The sequence below is a fragment of the Caretta caretta genome, chromosome 10, assembly GCF_965140235.1.
Source record: "Caretta caretta isolate rCarCar2 chromosome 10, rCarCar1.hap1, whole genome shotgun sequence".
NCBI lineage: Eukaryota > Metazoa > Chordata > Testudines > Cheloniidae > Caretta > Caretta caretta.
The window spans coordinates 78241740-78259490 of record NC_134215.1 but is presented as its reverse complement, the minus strand read 5'-3'; the positions used below and the strand labels follow the sequence as shown (position 1 = coordinate 78259490).

At 44.7% G+C, this 17751-nt stretch overlaps 1 protein-coding gene across 5 annotated transcripts in view; it reads right to left on the bottom strand.

Moving 5' to 3' along the window:
• The window catches only part of PDCD7 (programmed cell death 7), a 32036-nt gene extending 16605 nt beyond the window's left edge, over positions 1–15431 (bottom strand). For 3 of the 5 annotated variants that reach the window (XM_048866281.2, XM_048866280.2, XM_048866284.2), the window contains exons 1-3: positions 9180–9231; positions 8483–8570; positions 7298–7459 (exon numbers count right to left, since the gene is read on the bottom strand). In XM_048866281.2, coding sequence (XP_048722238.1) covers positions 7298–7457 — 160 coding nt within the window. In that variant the 5' untranslated portion in view covers positions 7458–7459; positions 8483–8570; positions 9180–9231. Of the gene's footprint in view, positions 1–5866; positions 7460–8482; positions 8571–9179; positions 9417–11601; positions 11741–14547 lie in introns of those variants that run through there. The other 2 variants (XM_048866283.2, XM_048866282.2) reach the window with 2 other exon arrangements.
• Between the last annotated feature and the right edge of the window lie 2320 nt (positions 15432–17751).

Sequence of the window (17751 nt, the reverse complement as noted above, 5' to 3'; positions counted from 1 at the left end):
CTTGTGCGGAATCAGGTCTGTCCACTCACACACACACCCCCCTTATGCTCGCTGAGGAATGGACAACTAAGCTCTTGCCATGGATAATTAAAGGAGACAAAAAGAAAAGGAGTACTTGTGACACCTTAGAGACTAACCAATTTATTTGGAGCATAAGCTTTCGTGAGCTACAGCTCACTTCATCGGATGCATACTGTGGAAAGATCTTTTTATACACACAAAGCATAAAAAATGGGTGTTTACCACTACAAAAGGTTTTCTCTCCCCCCCAGGTGCCACAAGTACTCCTTTTCTTTTTGCGAATACAGACTAACACGGCTGTTACTCTAAAGGAGACAGGTTTTTTTCCATTTGCCAGTTTGCATTCTGCTAAACAGACTTTCTAAGTTCCAACGCAGTGCACATCTATACACATTCAGAACGTGCCTGGAGCCAGCTGATCTACCTTCTTGGCCCTATATTTCTAACCTCAAAAGAAGTTCTTATGAAGAACCAGCATGCAATTATTCTTTTATCCTCTTTCCAGAGAAGAGCCTGTAACTGCAACTCATTTGATCATTTGCATATGTGAACTTTCAGTTTGTTAGTTTAAATGGCTTTCCAAATCTTTGACAGCCAACAGTCCTCTCTTCTATCCACTGATCAAGTGTTCTGTTTTGATACCTATGGTAAGTGATGATAACTTGAACAGGTGGCATATAGTCACTAAAAGTCACCTAGACTTCAGCTGCACTTGCAGCATGATCAAGACTCATTCATTCTCCACTTCCATCCGCCACTATGTTCAAGCTTAATTCCCCATATATTTTCAATACTCTCCATCCACTTCTCTTTCTTCGTCCCCTCACTATTCCCAGCCTATTCTCAACTGCCACATACCTCCTCACGTCATCCATCCATCCACCCACCCACCATTCTTCCTTCCATTCCCTCTCCCAACCAGAAAGCAGAGAACAGGGAAGGAACCAACTGGCAGTTCTTCTGGAGATGCAGGCTAAAATGGCATCTCAGGAAGCCACTGCTCAGCCTCTCCACCCTTTATGCAGTTTAAGGATGACCCTGGGTTGTGGGGAGGGGTAGGCAGTTTCAACCATGGACTGGTAGCCAGTGGCTAGGGAACAGTAGAGTGGAAGCACAAATAGATGTCCTCCTAGCCCAGTTGACATGACCCAGCAGCAAGGTCAGAGCTCCGCAGCACAATCCAAAGGGCTTCCCCGCACATGGTTGGCCCACTAGGGGTTTAAAGAGCAGGTGGAAGGTGACTGCTGAGATGGCACTGGGGCATCTTAACTGACGCACACAAATCCAGATGAGATTACTGGAAAGAGGAGAGAATTGCTGACATTACTATTGGGTGCACACGCATCCCTTTCTCCAGCTATGCCTCATGGGGAGAAACGCCCGCCCCTGACTCAAATGTAGCACACTCACATTTATTCCTATGAGTTATTTAAATTTAAAAAAAGCAGAATAATGAGGGTCAGCCCATACAGTTTATTTCTACGTGATTTAAAATCTCTCTCTGCCATACCGGTCATTTTTTGGAGCCCTTCATTTGGGAGGTTTTGCCCACATTGTTTTCCAGACCTTGCTATTGTGAGGGCTGAGATAACAACCACACTTCTTGTTAGAGGGATGTTGCTATTATATTATCTAGATAAACTTTACAAAGAAATCAAATAATGTTTAGTGTGGTAAAGGTTTTTTGGGGTTGGAATGGCAGGGAGAGAAGGGCGGAATCTGGTGAACTGGGATTACTGGCATGGAAAGTATTCCTACAATAGTGCCAATAGATTTAGGCTATGAATGACTCAGTTAAGTGAAAAATAAAGATTCTGTTGCATAGGCAGATGAAGAATCCCAGTTCCCTAATGTCTTATCTATGATGGGCTGATAACGTTTTGCATAACGTTAACTGGCAAGTCTTGATAGCAAGACTTCTAACAAGACTAGGAATCTAAAGTCTGTACTTATTACAAAAAAAATCCCTACACAGCGATTGCTTATAATCTTTCTGAAAAAATAAAAAGTAGCTGGAATCAAGTCAATTTTCACAAAACTGTTCTGCCCATAATTTTTCCAAATAAGAGGGAGGGTTTATTCATTAGTAAGGATAAGTACATCAAAAAAGAAGCAGAATTTATACAAAGAGGACATAGCAGCACCTATGAACAATGTGGATCTCACAAAGAAGAGGCACCTAATCAACACACAGCCAGACTTCCATTCATTAGGAAACAAATTTAAATACTGCTGTTACTAGACTAAAATATCAATGTTCCTATGCATAATTCCTAGGTGCAACTGACCTAATTAACATACCCAGTTTATATTAACATTACAGAAGGGTTGTTATTTGGATCGTTAATACAAGGATTATGTGCATCCAGGGCTGTAGTTGTAGCCAGATGGACAGTAACCAGCTTTGCAATGCTGCACGTGTATTTTCATTAATACATTTCACGTGCAACAAGTTGGAATCCTACACAGGCATAGACCATCTGCTCCATACTTAAAAGAGGTTCAGCATAAGCTACAGCTTGCGTAAGTGTCACAGAAAAACAGAGCCAAACTGTATCTGAAAAGAAATGATTGTGAAACATTGCTCTTTCAGTTACCAGGACTACATATACTTAAGAGTCCACACTTATGTAGTTAATATTATCTTGCAGACATTGCATACTGCAGGAAGAGAAGGATGTTCCTGTAGGGTTAAATAATGAACAGAGTCTCTCTCTCAAAATAGGTGCAACTTCCATTATTGTCAATGGCAGTCAGGTATGTATATGGGGAAAAAAGGACATTTTGTTACCTTTTCCTAAAAAAAGATTTTTAAAAGTCATTTTTATGGATTAAATGAAGAGAGTTAATGCAATCCCCAAAGGCACTGTGAACATAACAATTGGTGTTCGGACATCTGTCTGAAATATTTGCTATCCTGGATTTGCCAAAACATGGGCTTGTCTATACACAAAAGTTAATCCACTTTAACTATAGTTAAAGCAGTACAATCCCCTTGTATCATACAGTCATACTCATATAAAAGTGCTTTATACCAGTATGGCCATTCCCATACAAGGAGAATGAAATATACTGGTGGAACTGTATTCATAGCAGGAGTTGTACTGGTATCACTATTTTGATTACCCCCCCCCCCCCATTAAATAACTATACTGGTACAAAAACTGTGCGTACATCAGACCTAAGAAGTGGTGACTACTAGAGACACACTAGATAATGGTCTGTCAGTACTACAAATATTTTCAGAGGTTCATAGCTTAGATTATAATGTCAAATGGACCATTATGATACACTATAAAAAATAAATATAACTGAGGCTTCCACTTTTAAGATTACAGGGAAGCCTGCCTGCCTAAAAAATAAAAGCAGAGTTACCAGTAAATACTAATTTATACCAAAACACACTTGTAACAAGGATTCTGAACTCATTCATCCAGTGACATCTTCACATCACTCTTAGTCAGTTTCACACTAGAGGATCCAGGTTGACAGATTAATTAATACACATCAAGTCAATTAAAAAAAGATGACACTTAGTACAGGAGTGGACAGAATGTCTTACAACTATACAAAATTGAAATTGTATTGCGACCAAACATGGAATTGGAGCCAAAGGAGCCATGAAAATTTATGATCAACCTTCTTTTGAGCCACAGTATTTTTCTAAACCTTACAAGGTAGCAGGAAAATGCCTTTCTGGACTCAGCTCAGTTCATAGGTTTCATCAGATGAGTGTTTATTTGAAGACATTCTTTTAGAATCAAACCACAAACTTGGATATAATAGTTACTAAGTGGCACAATATTTTAAGAGTTCCTCTTCAGTTGTTAGCTCAAACATCAAAACATGTGTTCTTCATTTGAAAATCAAAATATTTTAACAAGGAAAAGGAACAGACGTCTATATGAACTATATTAAAACTACATAACTGGAGTATATTTTGCTCTATAGTATATCAACTGGCATTTTAAATTTTATGTTTATAAACAAGATAGAAGTATAAAGTTATGCGTACCTTAAAAAGAAATCATGCAGCTTTTCCCATGAAGTAGAGAAACTTGCGCTGTTTTACATACGCTAGCTGTTTATCCACTGCTCAATTCTTTAAATGCTTGCACACACAAAGTCAGGTGTCCGAGTTACGTTTCTACAATTTTAGATTATAGCTGTCTAATCAGTTAGCCTGCATCACCATATCCTCTGACACAATAAGGAGCCTAACCACTTATGCTGAACATCCTCTGGTCACTCATTACCTTTTATAATTTGAGGGTGCTGCTGCCACTGTTTTTATAGAACTGAAGTTTTGTTTTAGAGCAGAGGTTCTCAAACTGTGGTCCGTGAGCTCCACTCAGGTCGTCCGCGGATAATTCCCTCTAAGGTGTACGCCTGGATGGCTGCACACAAGAGAACAAAGGGCCACCCACCTAATTAGTGGAGCTGCGCAGGCATGGCTCCGCTAATTAGGTGCATGGACCCTGGAGAAGACACACATGTAAGGTGAGGGGGTGGCCTTGGGAGGAACAGGGGGGAACAGAGGGTAGGTGTGAGGGAGCAGTGGAGTTAGAAGAGGGGGTGGGGGGAATTTGAGATGTGCAGGGCTGCGGTGGCCAGAGAAAGAGGTGACTTTCCCAGCTCCAGAGCTGTGGCTGCCAGGGAGAGATGGCCCTCCTTCCCAGCCTCAGCTCTGTAGCGGGGGAGAGATCCCCCCTCCTTCCCAGCCCTAGCTCAGGGGCTGCTGCGGTGGGGAAGAGAGGGCACATCCATTGCATTAGAAAGGTAAGACTATGAGTTGTGTGCTTTTATTTGTAGAACAAAAAAAAAAATTAGATTTTTTTTTTAATATAGTGCTTTTATCCAAAGTGCTTTACAATAGTTACCTAATGGTACAAACATTTGGAAAGATCATTAAGTGGTCCGCCAAGACCCTCAGCAATTTTCAAGTGGTCCGCAAAAAAAAAAAAGTTTGAGAACCACTGTTTTAGAGCAAATAAAATTCTAGGGTAAAGATTTCCTGTGTAACAGGAAGCTATAAAGAGCAAATTTTTCCCCCCTTTTGTAAACCAGAAACCCTGGCATTCCCTTTAATTACTTTATGATATAGATCATCATATGGTGTTTAAGGTAATACACATGGAAGCAACAATTGCTGCATTCTCTCTGGCAAAAAAGAGTCACACTCTCATTTTAACCCTTTCAAGTAAGTAATTCTCAGTGTGCCCATACTGACAGATCTCAACTCTGGGCACAAGTTTCAGTTAAAAATTATGAACATTTACATTTACTTGTAAAGCCACAACATAAATGATGTTGAATATGCCACTATATTTTAGTCAACCATATGCTGATTTCCTGATGCAGTTTTAGGGTGAAATGAATTTCATCACATGGAGTCTGAGTAGATACTTTCTATACAGTTGATGTAAGTGAGTTGGAAAGATTAAATCCACTCCCTCGCGTTGGGGCCAAGATACAGGGTTGAAGCCTATGGGCTGGAATAGCAACTGCAACTCCGAATCACTTGCATAGATCTCGTAGGTAGAACTAGAACCTGCATAAACACGGATCCCATTCCATGCCCCCATCACTGTCCTATATATTGGCCTGTACACAAAACAGCTGCAAAACAGAACCTTCTGTAGTGCTTAGGGAAAAGAGCTGTGGATGTTTGCCTGTATGGCTACTCTGCCAGCAGCCCTCCCCATACTATGGAGATTAAGTGATGCAAAGGCTTGTGCTGGTCCTCTGGTCCATGGAAAATTTCCCCCTCAGAGAACAGGTATTTATGACAGTTTCCATTATTTTTTATTTATTTAAAGTATAAAATGCACTTACAAAATGAGAGTTGTATTTTTGATCAAATTATATTTTACAAATAGTATCTACTTACAAAGAAAGCAAGTAACTAGCAAGAACAATTACAATAAATTAGACTTCAGCTTTTATTACATTTTTTTTTCTAGTAGGCTTATTTATCAAGCTATATACAGTCACATGGCTAGTCTACCTTTTTGAGCATGATGGTACAATTATGGATTGTCAAGATACTTCTATTAGCACCATACCCAAATACAATGTCAATGGAACAGGTATCACATGAATATTAGGCTCGAGTGTCTAGTCTATAGGAGATTGAGCACATACAAAATTTCAGGTTTTATAAGCAAAGCATCTCTTGGACACAGTGCAACACATGACTATCCAGAGGGGGAAAAACCTTTTCATTTCTTATAAAAAACCTGAAAACAAGACTTTAAGCCCTTCATTAAGCAAAAATAACTGATTTTGAACAGGAGACAATCAAAGAGCTAGATTTTTAAAGCTGCATGCATTATTACTGCATGTATAATGCCCAAAAGCTGGCTACTAACCTGCCTGAAAGAAAGAGGCCATCTGTGGAGCTCACACTTTTTATTTGGGAAAATAATCTTAAATTTGTGAGCTAGGTTTGATGTATAATGGCTAAACGGCATATCAATACAAGTAATACTTAGCATTTTAAACTCACTATACAACATTAATCCTTGTGAGGTAGGAAATTATTCATAATTTTGCAGTTTGCTTAAATAGACAAAAAGAGCTTATTGACTGCCAAAGGCCACAAAGCAAGCCAGTGGCAGAGTGAAGACTAGAACTCAGGTTGACCACAGAGACTCTTAGAAATGTCTACACTTCTATAATTATGTGGTGTTGACTATTTGTTTGTTTTTTGTTTTAAAAAGAGATCTGGAACTTCAGGGTCAAACCTTAGATCGAGAGCGTTCACTGACTTTGATACTACTTTTGGAATAGAAATTTGTTTCAACACTAGTTTTCTATGGAAATTCACCTCTTTTGGCGATAGTCATTCACTATCTCTACAACCAGAAGAGTTCAGAGAGAAGAGATGACTGCTGAACTGAAAGCTTACATGCTAGGGAAACAGCTAAATCTGATGTCCAACGTGAGCATTTTGATTGCACACACATGCTCTGCAAAAGTATCAGCCCACTTACAATGCCCTCAAATTGTAAACAAACTCACTCAAATCCAAAGGCTAGTTAAATAAAGGCCCATAACAGAACTGTAATTCTATAGCACCACAACATTAACAACAAACATGGCTTATACTATCTTTTACACTTGGATATTTATCTGTTAATCCAGGAGGTGGAAAACATTTTTCCCTTATCGTTTTTCTTCAGGAAATTCCAACTCCAGTATCTTGCCACATGCTTTACAATTAAAAAAATGAAGTGGTGGTGTAGATTTCAAGGAAAACTTGGGACCTACCTACCTATATGTGAAATTCCTACCACTTCAGACTGACTTCTTATAAAATTATCTAACAGCAGTGGCCCAGGTGTCACTGGTAGGGAGACTTGGAAGGACCCAGCCTGGAGGGATGCAGCTTCCTTCAGGATGATCAGCTGGTACCAGATACTGATCCCATTCATGCCTTTAATAGAAAAAAAGATTAAGATAGGCATTTGTTCTGTTCCATCTCACACACCTTAATAAAATACATTCACATACATGTTCTTTTTTCATACTGTTTCATATACAAACACATTATAAAATGTACTTCTGAATTACATCTTCAGAGCAAAAACTTGAAGATACATTTTTAAACCAACACGAAATGAGCATGAGTGAGCATGCAAGTTTCTAGCAATTATATATGGAGATTCACTACACTTTATGCTGAAGTCTACAGCATATTTAAAGAGTCAAAAGCATAATGTTCCTGAATTAAATTTAAATGACATCAATATATATTTTTTTTAAATCACCTACTTTACCCTAGTAAGTATGCTGCCTTCATTTTATAGGTTGCACCATTATACACAGTTATACAGTAGTTTAGGATCAGGAGGAGGACACGGACCCTTCATTTCCAGACTGGTTTTATGGCAGCTTGGATATTGCAAGTCTATGCACTTTATAAAATGTAAAGTTTGTAAAACTTAAGTTTAAACTTCCTATGAGAAGGTAAGCATGCTCCCATGTAAAAGCAGGTCAAGTGTTCCAGGAAGATTCACAAGGTTTTTTTGTGTGCAGAGGGCAGTAATATTGTTGACTTGAAAACGAGGTTTTTAGCAACCACAAATGCGTTGGTGTGATTATATATTATGATTGTAGTGAGCTAGTGCTTTGAAATTAATATTGGGTGTGAAAGTTGCCTTAATTTATTATTTGTTTGCTTTTTAATGTTCAGGGTGTTGTGAGGAAATATATTTCAGCAATTATAACTATGTTAATGAAGTTTTTTGGGTGGGAATACATTTATGTTAGCTGAAAACGGAGTTAGGCAAACAGCTGCCAATTTTATAATCAAAGTCATCTGATGAGATTTCATGGTATAAACTTTATACTCTGGTGGGCAATGAAACAACAGACGATGTAATTTTATCTTCACAAATCTCTACATGACAGACTACCACCTCATTACCACTAATAAACTAAAGATGTTTGCTCTTACCTTATCTGGATAAGGGCTGGTACAGAATGCTCAGCTTGTAAATAATATTGTCTAAAGGGTTGCAGTAGATGATTAAGAGGAAACTCATCTGTTAAAACACATACATAAGAAAACTGTTCAACAAGATATGACCTTCAATATTAAAAAGTGTTAGGATCCTTAAAGGTGCCATATCACACTTGTCACTCCGTGATTACTGTTTAAAGTTATTTGCTAATTAATATATTCTTGTTACAAAAAGTATTATGGGATTTCTGATGCCTACAAGTGGTTAGGACTTTCTCCACTCTTACAAAAGATAATTCTTCCAGTAGCAACCTCCCTCCCTGGGAACACACTGGTATTGGGGCTGTACTAAAAGGAGTAATGACACCTGCTGAATCACCAATACTAACGTATCAACATGTTGTGGGACGTCTTTAAATACCAAATTCAGACTAATCCTGCTTGGCTTGTAAGGTTTGGTGAAATCATAGTTTGTGATACTGTGACTATACTCCTCCTACATAAAGTAATTTTCCAATTCTATGAACATGATAATGAAAGGGCATGAATGAACTTGTGTATCTTGTCTCCTGCTCTTCATAGTAATTTCAGCACATGGCAGCTTTTCCACGCAAAGTTGTGTTTGCATTTTAATCTGACTTGTTTTGAAAAAAACCTCCCCAATACTGAACTAAAATATGCAGAAATGTACCTGGATCCCCAAATAACTTGGAATCAATGTCACGTTTTTGCTGTAGAAGCTTTTCCCTTTCTTTCTTCTGTTTCTTTTCCATTTCTCTTTTCCTCTCTTCTTCCTGTTCTCCTTCTAACATAACTCTTAATGCTCTCTCCTCAGCTTCATACAGTTCAGAGCGTTTTCTGATCAGTGTCCTCAGCTTCTGTATGTGATGTTCAAAGTCTTCATCTGCTGAGGGTGGAGGACAGACACCTATACAGACAGTGAATTAAGTTATAATTTTCAATCACAGAAATGGTACTAATTTCAGTTTCATACTGAGAGTGGAGTTTGCAGAATCTCCAATTAACTTATATCTGGTCACCCATTTTCCTCATGACTATCCTCCAATAAAATGACGTGGGTCAAGAAGGAGTTTGGAAAGAAATGTATATCATGCAGAATACTACAGTTACACACAACAATCTTTCAGAGATACTATCCTATAAGAATGGAATTTAAGGTAACTGCTCAAGCAGTATCTTCCGAATCCTCACTAGCCAGGTACTTTATTCATGACGTTTATTATTTATGTACAAAATGGTGCCGATAGTCTGGTTATTGGGTACACTCAGCACATACTGCTTAAATAAATATAACTTATGATTGTTAATAATACCACCTAATATAAAGTAATTATTCATTATTATTATTATTACTGTAAAAGTTTTATCATCTGGCACATTGGGAGAATGGGAGGTGCTGGTAAGTCAAAAATTCTGGTTAACTAAGAGGGAGTGAGTTTTGGTGCGGGAGGGGGCTCGGGTTGCGGGACGGGTGTCGAGGTGCCGGGTCCTTGCGGCTCCCCGCAAGTGGCGATGTGTCCCTGCTGCTCCTAGGCGGAGGTGTGGCCACTCCTGGCCAGGCAGCTCTGTGCGCTGCCTCTGCCCGCAGACACCACCCCCGCAGACACCACTGGCTACGGTCAATGCTCCTTGGTGGAGGCGCAGCCACGCAGCTCTCCGCGTTGCCTCCGCCCGCAGGCACCACCCCTGCAGCTCCCATTGGCTGTGGTCACCAGCCAATGAGAGCCGCGGAGCCAGTGCTCGCGGCACGACCTGCGGGCGGAGGCAGCCTGCAGCACCGCCTGGCTGGAAGTGGCCATGCCTCCGCCTAGGAGCAGCAGGGACATGTCGCTACTTGTGGGGAGCCGCCTGAGGTAAGTGCCTCCTGGATCCAGCAGCCCAAAACTCCTCCTGCGCCCCAGCCCCCTGCCCTGAGCTTCCTCCTGCACCCAAACTCCCTCCCAGAGCCCACGCCCCGCACTCCCTCCTGAAATGCCGATTTATAGAGCTTTCCGATTGGTAAAGTGCCAGATAACACAGCTTTTACTGTATTAGCAAGTCATTAAGAAAGTCTCACCAACTGAACCTGTTAAATAAAGCATTTGGAATAAATGCAGGAAACCTATTGAAGTTACTAATTTGGCAGAGTCAGGAGCAAGTAAAAAGACACTGGTGCTACTGGAGAAGTCCTTATCAAAATACCTTCGGAAAACCCACTAAAGGCCTGATCCTGGGATTTGCTGAATCAGGTCTCCAAGAGCTTATTGTTCTTAGAAATATCTATTCTGCTGAAATATCCTGAGAGCAGAACAGTTTTACCCAAACAGTAAAGAGGAAAGAAAAAGACCCAAAACCAAAAAAAATACCTTGCGACCCAAGGCCCTGATCCTACAAACACTCACGCACATGCTTAGCTTTACTAGAATGAGAAGTCCCACTGATCTGTGATTTCAATTAAAATCCATGGGACTACTCACAGCAGTAAAGTTAAGCATAAAGTTGCCTTATGGGGACCTCTGCAAATAAAACCCCCAAGTGACCACCTGGGTATTGTCTATGCTGCAATTAAAAACCCACGGCAGGCCCATGTCACCTGACTCAGGCTTGTGGGGCTTGGGCTGGAGCCTAGGTCCTAGGATCATGGGAGGTGGAACAGTCCCAGCTCGTGGACACCATAATTAAACAACCCCATAGCCCGCCAGCTGCGGGTTTTTAATTGCAGTGCAGACATACCCTTTATTTACGAAGCGAGGGCACCAATTCATCTTATAGGCTATTTGAAGTCTCCATAAACTTAACAGAAGTTTTAGAGCTTGGAAGGCACCATTATCATATCCCATTTTTAGTAGAGAGTTTGTATTACACAGATAATTACACAGGGCAAGCTTTTGCCAGCCTTACTCATGTTGCGTAAGCCTTTAATCCATAACAATGAAATAGGGGTAATCATGAAGAAAGGAACTACCTAATGCAAGAATGGAAAATTCTCAATATTATGGAGTTTTGCAAAATTAAGACATTTGCTAGCTATATTTGAATCCATACATAATATTTGTCTAAAAATATTTTATTTCTTGTATTTCCGCATAGATCACAAAGTGCCAATAATTTACCTTTTCTCCCTGCTGCCTCTTTTCTCAGTTTTCGAAGCTTTTCTAAAGCACGCAGGATGTCCACCATTCTCTTTGTGTCTGCCTGTTTTTTCCTTACTTCAGATAAGACACTGTCTGCTGCAGCTTTAAGTTCACGTTCCTGTGAACAGAAGAATGTACAGAGAAAACATGAAATTACATACATGGGCAAGAATTAAAAAGAAAGCTCATATAGAATAAAGGGAAAAATAAGTGAAAACAATATTCCAATGATGGAGATGAAGTAAATCAGTCACCTGCCTATTGTGTCACTTTTAATGGAAAGAAATAAAACAGGGCAAAGAAGCCTAAAAAATTGGAGAGCAGCAGAGTAACACCAAAGCAGTGGTATCAGAGGCTGCTGGTAAATTCATAAACCGTAATAAATTCTGTCCTCAGATCATCAAAATGATAGATAATGTATGTAGATTAAACAAAACTGGGATCCAAGTCCCATGGTAGGATGCACTATGGGGTAATCAACTATTTTTTGTCAAGATCCAAATGTCTTGGTGAACAAACTCCAGATTCCAAAGAAAATAATATAAAAATAATAATAATAAATGATAGTAATAAGTAAATAAAAAATTTCCTGGTCCATTCAAAAGCATCTGGTGGTCCAGATTTGGCACCCAGGGTTGATGTACTAGTTTGTAAGTAGAGCACAAGGTTAAATGTATAGGGTCAGATCTTGAAACTTACACTGCATGCTTTGTAGCATTCTAGTAACACAACACAACTGTATAGTGAGTGGATCTGGTATCCTAAGTAACTGCTTGGTGGCATAGAGTTAACATTGTGGCTCTTATGACACCCCTCTTCAGGCCCCTAATGCAGGATAAATCTTTTGCTTTAAGAAAAAAAATTATATAAATAAAATGGAGAGCTAAAAAAATGGGAAACACTTTTCCAAACTGCTTACAATTATGCTATGGAAATGAATGGAGCTTTTAGTTGGTCAACAACAGTATTGCCAAGCCCAAGTTTTCAGAAAATCATGGCGTTAAAAAATAATTCACTCTAGGTTCTTCTTCTTTGCCTTCTGGTTTCTAAAGCCTGATATATTAAAATTTAGCCTTACCCAGCTACATCACTCAGGGGTGTGAAACATTCACATCCCTGCATGCTAGTTAAGCTGACCTAACCCCCAGTGTAGACATGGCTCAGTCAGTGAGAGAATTCTTCTGCCAACCTAGCTACTGCCATTTGGAGAGGTGATTAACTACAACGGTGGAAAAACCCTTTCCATTGTGTAGGAAGCATCTAGAGTATGGCGCTACAGCTACACAGCCGAGCTGCTGTAGTGCAGACACATCCTGAGCATCTAGAGGATACTCGGGTCACATTCTCAAGCTTTTCTCTGCAAGCACAAGGGATAGAAATGTACTTTAAAAAAAAAATTTGAAAGCAAGGATTTTCACATAATCCCTTGACTCCAGGAAGTGGGGCTGTAAGAATGTTACTAAATTTCTTGCAAAATTTCTTGCAAAACTTGCAAAAAAAAAAAAAAAAAAAAAAAGAGAATTATAATTCCTGGTTTTAGAGTAGCAGCCGTGTTAGTCTGTATTCGCAAAAAGAAAAGGAGGACTTGTGGCACCTTAGAGACTAACCAATTTATTTGAGCATAAGCTTTCATGAGCTATAGCTCACTTCATCGGATGCATATAATAATTCCTCACACTTTTTGGAACTTTCATTAAAGGAGGGCAAAGCATGGAAGCATACGAGCACGCCAGTGATGTAGCTAAGGGATACAACAAGGATCAGTGCACTCTCCAATTTAGCCACTTGGTACATGGCAACACAATAGTTTAGGACAAAAAAGGAAGAACTGTGTGCAGGGAAAATTTTATGTAGACTGAATGCAATCAGCCATGTCAGGATTTGGCCAGAGCAGTGGAGTCAACGCCCACAATGGATCTTTAAGGCCTACCAATGGTCAGGACCATCTCAAAAAGCACAGCACCCCCACAGGTGCTGGAAGTCGGGGTGCTGCCGCACTCCCTGGTTTGAAGTAGTTTCGGAAACCACTTCAAACCAGGGGGTGCGGCAGCACCCTACCAGGGTTGCCAACCCTCCTGGTTTCACTGGGAGTCTCCCGGAATCGGGCTCTATCTCCCGGAGGCTACTGAAACCAAACCAGTAGATTTTAGGCTGCTGAAAGTCTGGCAGTGCAGTGGGACTAAGGCGGTCTCCCTGCTTTCCCTGGCCTGCTCCCGGAAGCGGCCAGCACATCCCTGCAGCCCCTATGGGGGGCCCCAGAAGGGTCTCTGCGCACTGCCCCTGCCCCAACCGCTGACTCTGCAGCTCCCACTGGCCAGGAACTGCAGCCAATGGGAGCTGCGGGGGCAGCGCCCGCAGGCAGGGGCACCACGTGGAACCCCTTGTCCCCCTCCCTGCCAGGGGCTGCAGGGACGTGCTGGCCTCTTCCAGGATCGGCATGGGGCCAGGGCAGGCAGGGAGCCCACCTTAGCCCCTCTGTGCCCGCCAACCAGGAGCCATCCAAGGTAAGTGCCACCTGGCCGGAGCCTACACCCCTCACCCACTCCCGCAACCCAACACCAGCCCTGAGCCCCATCCCAGAGCCAGTACCCCAAACCCCCTCCTGCACCCAAACTCCCCCTCCCCCCGAGAGCCTGAATCTCACACACCACCCCTGCACCTCAACCCCAGCCCGGTGAAAGTGAGTGAGAGGTGGGGGTGGACAGAGCGAGAGGGGATGGAGTGAGCGGGTCTCAGAGAAGGGGTGGGCAAGGGGGCGGGGCATGGGCGTTTGGGTTTCTTCGCAACAGTTGGCAACCCTATAGGCAGGGTTTATAGGTTGGTTCAATGGCTCTCAGCACCCCCACGGTGTGAATTGCTCCAGCACCCCTGAGCACCCCTCCATGACAGCCCCAGACAGTGGTACGGGGGGGGGGGGCGCAGTACCCGGGTCTTCTCCTCCACCTCCTGGACACACTTGGCTCGCCACTGGTCGATCCTGGCCTCCCTTTCCGCCGCCCGGGCCGCCTCCTCCTCCCGCGCCGCCTCGGCCTCCTGCTTCCTCTTGTGGAGGCGCAGCCGCCGCTTCCGCGCCTTCTCCGCCTTGCGCCGCAGCTCGCCCAGGTAGCCGGGCTCCCGCAGGGGCCGCACCCGCTCCTGCAGCTCGCTCAGCAGGGCGCGGGCCCGGGCCTGGGCCTGGGCCCAGCCCGCCTCGTCCCCGGCGGCCTCCTGCTGCCGCATGGCGCGGCACAGGCCGGCGAGCTGGGCCACCGGCCGCAGGGCCCCCGCCGCCAGCTGCCGGGCCTGGCTGAGGCTCGGGGCGCCCGGCGAGGGCGGGGGGAAGCCGCGGGGCCGGGGCCTCCTCTGGGCCAGGAACTGGGCCAGCCAGAGCTCATCGCGCTGCCTCAGGGCGGCCTCCCCCTCGGCCGCCTCCCCCCGCGGCTCGGCGCTGCCCTCGCCCCACGGCGGCGGTGGCGGGCGCGGCGGCCAGGCCGGCGGCCCCGGGGCCGGGAACAGGAGCCGCGGGGCCGCCTCCCGGCCGAGCGGAGCCGGGCCGCAGCCGCCCCCGGGGGCGGGGAAGTAGGGGCCGCCGCCCCCCGCGGGGCGGTGGGCGGGGGGCAGCTCGGGGGCCCCCGGCGGGGGCGGCAGGAAGGGCGGCGGGGGCTGGGCTCCCGGGAAGGGGCCCGCGGCGGGGGAAGGCGCGAACAGCCCCCCCGGCGGGGGGAAGCAGCGGTACTGGGGGGGCGGCGGCGGCCCCGCAAAGCGGGCGGCGAAGGGCAGCGGCGGCTGAGCCATGAGGGACCCGGCTCTCCCGTGGCCCCGGCGCGAGCGCTTCCGGCAGGGCTGCGCCGCTCACAGCGCCCCCCGGCGGCGGGGAGGAGCCAGCACCGGGGCTGCCGCAGGAGCGGTCGGGGGAGGGTTGATGGATATGGACGCCGGGGGGTGGTGCCCAGCCTATGAATATTTATGAAGGGGAGGGGTCTGAGCAGAGCCCTGAGTTTAGATGGGGGGAAAGGTGAGAGGGGCGATGCAGGTGGAGGAAGGAGAAGGGTCTGGGCAAGGGCTGTGAATACATAGATTAGGGAACCTAGGTGCAAAAATTGGGGATTGGCCCTGCTTCAAGCAGGGGGTTGGACTAGATGACCTCCTGAGGTCCCTTCCAACACTAACCTTCTATGAATGGGCATCACTCACCCTAACCTCTTCCCCCATCCGCTCCCTTCAGCCAGTGACAGCCGAAAGCAGCTGCAGCAACAAAGTCATTTCTGAAACCGGGGCCCAGCCTTTCCTAACTCACAGCTACTGCTGCAGCCTGCTAGAGGCGGTCCCACATTGCAGAGAGCGCAGCGCGGAATGGGCGTGATCCCTTCCCACAACCCAGTTAGACCTTGTGCTTTAACAGCAGCTCCTACTGTATTACAGGACACCTTAAACCTATCCACATCACAAGCCTCTATCTTCCTCAGCACTAGAGCTGCTCCTTATATATGCTGGGAAGTTAGTCATAGAGTTGAGCAACCAAGACCCTGCATTGCTCCAAGAGATCTGCTCTACCACACCAATAATGAGTCAAATGAAATCACATTTTCTTGCCACCCTTCTACCCCTAACGTTGTCACTCAAGCAGACACAGGGTCAGTTATTGCAAACGAGCAGAGAATGATCCTGTAGCCTGTGCACTCTGGCACCTACCAGTCAAGCACCTACCACCTCACGCAATCAGCCCTGGAGTAAGTGTAAGGCTCTACCAAGGTCACTGCTGTGACAAACATGTCATGGACCATGAAATCAGGCCTCCCTTGTGATATCTAGCTACTGGAAGGGAGAAGGGGTAGGCTTAGGGGCACCCCATCTGAGGGGCTACTATCATGGCCCTGGCTCCAGCTGCTAGTCTGGGGAGGTATAGGACTTACTCTTCCTCTGCACAGCCATGCTCACGGGCACATCAGAGCCACCTTCCTGAACCTACCCCACTTACAGGAAGCTCTTGGGCTAGACAGCAGCCCCAGAGCTTCCTGCAGCCACAGGAGGGTGCCAGAGGTGGAGGTAAGTCTGATCTCCCCTGTGCAGCTGGGAGCACCCTGCAGCTGGGGGAGGTACCCAGAGGTCAGTCTGATCTCCCGCAGAGAACCACAGTGTAGGCAAAGAGCAAAGCTCAGCTGGGACTAGCAGCTAGGAGTCTCTAGTTGTGGTGCTCCCAGCAGCACAGGGGAAGATCAGACCCACATTTACCTCCTGGAACCTCTTGCAACTGCCAGAGGCTCCAGTGCTGCTGCCTTCAGTACAGAAGTGAAGGTGGCAATCCTGCCCCCCACACACAACCGCTTTGCAACCCTCCTCCTTCATGACTTTCTTTTGCATCAGGACCCCCAGGTTACACCACCAATGAGTTTTCAGATGTAAACATCTGAAAACATGTAATTGACTAATTTCCAACTCCTATGGCTATTAAATTGACCAGAATGGACTGTGAATTTGGTAGGGGCCCAAGTATATGGCATTGCCTTAATTGACTCCACCTTGGAGTTGGCCAACTAGAATCACAATGGTCAAGTGGGGCTACACAGCTGGCCTCAATACATCTGCAATGCCAGCTGCTTGAGTGCAAATTCTCTTCCCCTGACCTAACAGAGTGCAATGATCAGACTATTGCATGTGCACAGATGCAGCAGGCAACAGTAGAACGTCACAAGAAGGAGCAGAATTAATGCACAACAGAAGTAATTACAAAACATTATGTAGTATTTGACTGTTACAAGACATTTAATATAGCCAAGTCAGAAAAATACATGTGTTGACACGATTAGCTACTAGTATGGCCTTGTTTGCTTCAGAGAAGTGATCAAAAACTTGTTATAGTGTACCAGTCTACTCCCAGCTGCTTCAATATGTTCATTCTAGCCAAACTGGCCGTTGAAGAACTGCTCTGCTGTAGGTTTGCCTGGCCCAGCCACACTCCTGCTATTCTAAATCCTTTCAGCTGCAGAGTATGGATATCTATTCCATTCCCATAAACCCCATCCCCAGCTCAGTGTCCAGGAGCAGTGAAGCTGTGATTGCACAGACAGTACTAAATGAAACAGTGAGGTGAGGGTCTAATTGAACCTTTTCAGTTTCTCGATCCACAACAGTGCAGAACCGGTTTGCTTT